At 41.3% G+C, this 6,115-nt stretch overlaps 1 protein-coding gene across 2 annotated transcripts; it reads right to left on the bottom strand.

The window, feature by feature from the left end:
* Nucleotides 1-234: 234 nt before the first annotated feature.
* LOC123045060 (heterogeneous nuclear ribonucleoprotein 1) lies at nt 235-5,898 on the bottom strand. Of its 2 annotated transcripts, none has more exons than XM_044467978.1 (3): nt 5,551-5,879; nt 4,372-5,239; nt 235-651 (listed from the first exon to the last, which is right to left on the bottom strand). In XM_044467978.1, exons 1-2 carry the CDS (start codon nt 5,812-5,814, stop codon nt 4,379-4,381), a joined length of 1,125 nt encoding a protein of 374 aa, XP_044323913.1. In that variant the 5' UTR covers nt 5,815-5,879; the 3' UTR covers nt 235-651; nt 4,372-4,378. The 2 variants fall into 2 exon arrangements, with proteins under 2 accessions (XP_044323913.1, XP_044323912.1); XM_044467977.1 differs by having other exon boundaries at nt 366-648; nt 5,551-5,898.
* Nucleotides 5,899-6,115: the final 217 nt, after the last annotated feature.

The raw sequence follows: 6,115 nt of genomic DNA, 5'->3' as shown, positions 1-6,115 counted from the left end.
GAAGGACTTCAGGACAAGGCCTAGAGCTAGAGGGACAGAGAATGACAAGGGGTCACTGCTTCCTCCCCTGGCTGGGTCTTTTGTTTCCCTAGCCTTCTTCTGTGGGCCTACAAGAAACCTACAACTTATAGTAGTGGTAGTAGCTGGTACAAGTGCATCTAGTAGCAAGCATCTTGTCACTCTCCTCTAGTCATCTCCCTCTCGCACATTACACATCAAACAGAGCAAGTGAGCTTGACAGAAACACCCCTCTTTTGCACATTCGGGACATCAATGTATCTGCCGGATATGAATGAAGATAGCAGATGGACCACGTGGATCCAGTTTGCTACCCAACAACCAACAATAAAGGCACTGCACAACAATTGATCGTGGCGCCGGTTACATACATGCCAGCACCCATACAGAACCGAGACTGCACGACATCAAATGTTCTGATTCTGATACATTAAAAGGATTTAAGCATTGGTACAAGGCATGTGAGCTCAACAGCCAGTTGAAACTTGAATGTTTTCAGTCTACATGCAGTTGAAACAAGGAATGGGGGTAAGTTGATAATTTCCAATGATGTACTTGTCAACCAAAGAATCTCAGCTCATGTCTTCACAGTTGCGACTTCCCGCTGTCATCAGTGTAGAAATATTTGCCCTGCTAACAAAAGAAAAGATGCAACCTTTGAAATCTATTTTGATATCAGCCAAACCTGATTAAAAAAGATACGATCATGGGGGCAATTATTTAAGAGAACATTGTTTCAGTACAGTGATTATGGACGAACCGGCAAGCACAAGACTAAAAATAAATATATCCTCGTTTATGATTGCATTTCATTTAGTTTTAAGCTTCACTAGAATCTTCTAAAAAAAATAACTATTGAATTTACACATTCAAGAGAAAAAAATTAGTCATGAGAATAAGCAGAAGGCAACTGAGTTTACAAAAGCAAACATGTTGAACAGTTAGTTTATGCCAGAAATTTAAAGAGTTCAGTACAAAGTACTCCCTTTGTTTTTATTTACTCTGCATATTAGCTTCGTTGTAAGTCAAACTTTATGGGAAATAATATGAATGAACATTTACAATAACAAGTACTACCTCCGTTCACAAATATAAGATGTTTTGGATATTTCAATATATTTATATGACCTACATACGGACTGAAATGAGTAAACAAACACACTAAAACGTGCCTATAAACATCCGATTCACAAAAAAGTTAGAACATTTTATATTTGCGAACGGAGGAAGTATATGCGATGCAAAAATATATTAAATGATAAATCTAATGGCATTGAAGATGTTAATAAATTTTCCTATAAACTTAGTCAAAGTTTATAAATTTGACTTAAGACAAAGCTAATACGTGGAGTAAATAAAAACAGAGGGAGTATTATACAAGTACAGAGTAATTCCATACTTTCACACCGTATGTTCATCTTCTTCATGGTAAAAAAGGTCGAGTAACTGTACATGTCATTTATCATGGGCATCAACCGCCATTTAAAAAACCATAATCTTGTGCCTCTAGGTCTGTGCGCATGGGCAAGCTTGGCCTTTATTGGAAATTTTGTGCCTCTAGGTATGTGCACATTTTATGCAAGTCACTAATTCCACGTAACTAAAACTGCATGAATAGCTAGCCAAGACAGCATATTTTAGACAGTGCTTTCATAATTGCGACAGAGAATTACAAAAAAGAACCTTGGGAAGTTCTGAACAAACATGAATCCACGTACTAACAGTTTTTGGTTGCTAACAGGCACATGGCTAATATCACATGCTGACAACCTTTTTTGTTTTAAGGTTATTTCAACAAGGCTGCATACTAATTTAAGCACAAAAGAAATAAAAAGTGAATTGGCATAAATGCAGGAAAACATATTGCCATATCCCATGAACTATCAAGCAAGTTAAGGGTACGACCATACATCGCACACAGTGCAAATACAAACAATTGTAGCACAGGCCTGCAATATCTGGAAAAAAAATACTCACCCCGTTCCTAAATATAAGTCTTTTTAGAGATTTCAATATGAACTACATACGGATGTATATAGACATAGTTTAGAGTGTAGATTCACTCATTTTGCTCCGTATGTAGTCTATATTGGAATCTCTAAAAAAGACTTGTATTTAGGAACGGAGGGAGTATCTTGGAAACTATGAAATGTAAGCACAGATGACAATGGAACAAATCATATCTCAAGTCTCAAGTCACGTATAATTCAATCAATTCCTACAGGCATATAGTCAACCAATTGCCATTTCACCAATAAACAACAGTTGAAACTACAGAATATCGTGTTTATCTGTTCAGTTGACCATTGACGGGTTCAGTCAAATGAAATCACAACTTATGAAGTTATAATAGTTCTTGACCTTGATTTCCAACTAGTGATGTGTTGATGCTAACATAACATGTCACTATTTTATCAAATTACCAAATGGTAGTAAATCATACTCCCTCCGTCCGGAAATACTTGTCCTAGAAATGGATGTATCTAGACTTATCCATTTCTAGGACAAGTATTTCCGGACGGAGGGAGTATTCAGGAGTGACTGACACAGAACAAAAGAAACAGAAGACCATTTGTTTCAATAGAGGATTGATGTTGAACCGGGTACTCTAAGAAACTCATTCCAAGAACTTCTATTTCAAGGATTGAATTGAAGCTTAACCCACCCCCCCCCCCCCCCCAACCCCCTCCCCCCACCCCATCTCTCCATCTAACAAATCCAATGTACTCCTTCCATTCCAAAATAATTGTCGTGGTTTTAGTTCAAATTTGAACTAAAACCATGACAAGTATTTTGGTACGGAGGGAGTATAGATAAAAAAATGATTACAAAATGGTTGATTTTATCATATGCCTATATGCAAAGCAATCTATAAAAATCATACATTCATGCTGCATTTTACATGCAATGATTATTAGATTATTCAAATAAAGAGCATGAAATGCAATAAATAGTACTCCCTCCGTCTCTCAAGAGTCAAGAGGGCCTATAATTTTCAAAAGTCAAACAGTGCATAGTTTGACCAAGTTTATAGGGAAAACTATCAACACTTAAAATACTAAATAGATATAATATGAAAATATGCTTTGTTATGTAACTAATGGCATCAATTTGATATCACAGTTCTGGATAGTTTTTTCTACAAACTTGGTCAAACTTTGCACCAATTGACTTCAGAAAAAAAATTATAGGCCTTCTTTTAAGAGACGGAGGGAGTAGTGCCTAAATTTATTTTTGTGGATACCTGTTTTTACTTACAATGATATACCAAATAGGTAGACGAGGATAAATAAACAATTAAAAGGAAACATATCAAATACTCACTCCATTCCTAGAAAGGAGTGAAACTTTTTCTGCAAAGTCAAGACAGCTACGCGTTTAAAAGTTTTGGACCCTTTTGCCCCTGGTAGATCACACTCTAAGCAGTTATTAGTTATTAAGACACCACGAACATCATTATTCTTGCTAGCCGCGCTTGCAGGCTGCATTCATTAGCCATTCTGAGTAAGTGTTATTGCTGAGCCCATGCATGACCAATCAGAGGCAGCTAGCTCTACACAGGTTGGCACTGACCATTAGTAATAGCAAGACAAGGTGAGCACTTAACAATGCAATTAAGGCCAGCAGCCCAGCATCTTTGAGGAGTAGAGTGCGGCGTGAAGAGGTATATTAGACGGACTAGTTGAAAAAATAGAAGTGTGGCCTCCTTAGTAAGAATGCTAGGAGAAAAGTTTCCCGCCTTGTCTATAGGAATAGAGGGAGTAACTTGGATTAAGAATTTTTCATGAGATAGCCTAAAACATCATAATTGATCAGTGCAGGTTTTTCAAACGTTCAAGTAGTTAAATTAACTATCCATTATTCAAATTGAATAACTAACCAGAACTGTTCATTGGAAGATGACCACATTTAACAGCTCCCTACATAATTTGGATTATTATGTGTTCCCAAATTCTTTTTACAAAAAAACAATGAATAAACATGATAGCCTACACAGATTCAAAGATCTCACACTAAAGGCCAGTTCTTTTGGGCGGCTTAAAAATTAAGTTGCCTCTCTCCAGCTTTAAAAAAAAGGCGCCCTCTAAATTTGTTGAGACTTCTAAATTAGTTATCCCATAACTAGTTTAGAAGCCCCAATGAATAAGAGAGTTGGCTTGTGGAAAAAGATGGGGAGGCGGCGGCTTATTTTTTAAGTTGCCAAAAGAACTGGCCCTAAGTTATAAACGATACTAACCAAATCAATGAGTAACTGCTGCAGTTCCACATAACAAGAATACATGTAATGTGCTGCATCAGAGTTAAGAGTAAAGATTAAAACCAGGCTGGCTAATAATAGTACAAGTAACTTACCAGAACGTCATTGTGAACCTAGCTTCATGTATTCAAACTTTGTAGCAATGGTAGCAGCGCTGTCAAGTTCTTGTACATCCATAGAGTCTTGGTCATTCATGTAATCCCTGCCACCATTAACGCCATACGGAACAGAAGGCGCAGCACCCGCATAACCACTTCTGTATGCAAAACCATAGCCAGGATACATTGGGGGATATGGGCTATATACTGGACGCCTTGCCACCATGTTTGGAACATTTGCCATGACTGCATGGTTTGGATATGCATTTGCATAGGGATTGCCTCCCATACCAAAATAGAGGCCATGATAGTAGGGATGTGTGGGAACAGGTTGTGGCATATAGCCATTGTAGAAACCATGTCGGTTATTGTACGGTTGGTATGTTGAACCATCAAAGCCAACAGGACCCCTTCCACCAAAGGTTCTTGAGCCACGACCTCGGCCATTACGGTAATACTGAGCATCCTTGGGGATAGCGATCTTTGCTTCCACCCTTGTCCCTTTCAAGTCATGAAAGCTTTGCCTCATCACCTTTCTCACAGCTTCCTCAGAATCAAAGGTGACAAAACCAAAACCCCTTGACCTGCTTGTCAGGCTGTCGTATATCACAACAACATCTGTTACAGTGCCAAACGCCTCAAAGTAAGCTCTGAACTCCTCCTCTGTGATGTTGTCACGCAAACCACCAATGAATACCTTCTTTGAAGCATAGCTCATACTGTCACTACTGGCCCCGGTACTGTCCCCAGCGTCTTGGTGACCCTGAACCGGACCCTGTTCCAGCTGATGCTGATGCTGATGCTGATGCACAGGTTGCTCGCCCAAGTTCCGCGGAGGTCTAGCACGCGCCCTCTTAACGTCGACCTGCACGAAAAAAAACACAAAACTGAGTAACTAATGAATATCGACACCCTAGTACAAAAAATCTCTAGGGACCAATTCAGATATTGCAAAAAAAAAATGTCGTACTCCTACATTGCACGGCAGTTTAACAAGGTGAGCCCGCGACAGTACAAGTAATAATCCAATCAATTTGCCCAGGCATGAGAGCACGCATTACCAGATCAAATAATGGCCTACCCAAGTTCGTAAATACTAGTGAGTATCCACAAACTAAAATCAACTTCCAACCTTTGTCTTGGACGCTCAAGAAGAAGGAGATCGAGGGAACTCACCAGTCGGCCGCAGATGAAGTGCTTGGGCCTCTCCCCGTCACCGAGCGCCTTGGCGGCCGCTTCTTCGTCCTCGAACTCGACGAACCCGAACCCGCGGCCGTGGCCCGACTCCTTGTCCCGCATCACGACGATTGAGCGCACCGCACCGAAGCGGGCAAAGTGGCCCCGCAGCTCCGTCTCCTGCGCTGAGGACGGGATGCCACCCACGAACAGCTTGCGGCTCTCCCCCGCCGCCACGTCCCCGGCGTTCTCAGCCGCCGCCATCGCCGACGAAGAGGCTTGTGGAGAGCTAGGGTTCTGCGGGAGGGAGAGGAGGGGGGGGGGGGGGGGGGAAGAGATGGAGGTTGTGTGCGTGCGCGGCGGATTTGTGCGCGACCTGGGTTAAATTTGATTTGTTGCGCTGGGTTTTAGCTTCCGGGAGAGGGGTTAGCGTTGGACAGACGGCTGGGATGCGATCTAGGGGGGGTGGATCTGGGGGATTAGGGTGAGGTGGACTTGGACTGGTGGACTCGAGGAGTGCGTTTCGGTTTGGGTTTCGGGGCGATGGAGACGCGTCCGTTGACCA

The sequence above is a fragment of the Triticum aestivum genome, chromosome 2B (genome assembly GCF_018294505.1).
Source record: "Triticum aestivum cultivar Chinese Spring chromosome 2B, IWGSC CS RefSeq v2.1, whole genome shotgun sequence".
In the NCBI taxonomy this organism is placed as follows: domain Eukaryota; kingdom Viridiplantae; phylum Streptophyta; class Magnoliopsida; order Poales; family Poaceae; genus Triticum; species Triticum aestivum.
The sequence above is the reverse complement of the archived record's forward strand: the minus strand, read 5'-3'. Positions and strand labels throughout refer to the sequence as shown.

Excerpts from the sequence above, each read along its gene's own strand:
- LOC123045060 (XM_044467977.1), bottom strand. The coding sequence starts at position 5,814 with ATGGCGGCGGCTGAGAACGCCGGGGACGTGGCGGCGGGGGAGAGCCGC. Across the intron at positions 5,240-5,550 it reads ACTTCATCTGCGGCCGACTG|GTCGACGTTAAGAGGGCGCG; the intron begins GTGAGTTCCCTC and ends TTTTTCGTGCAG.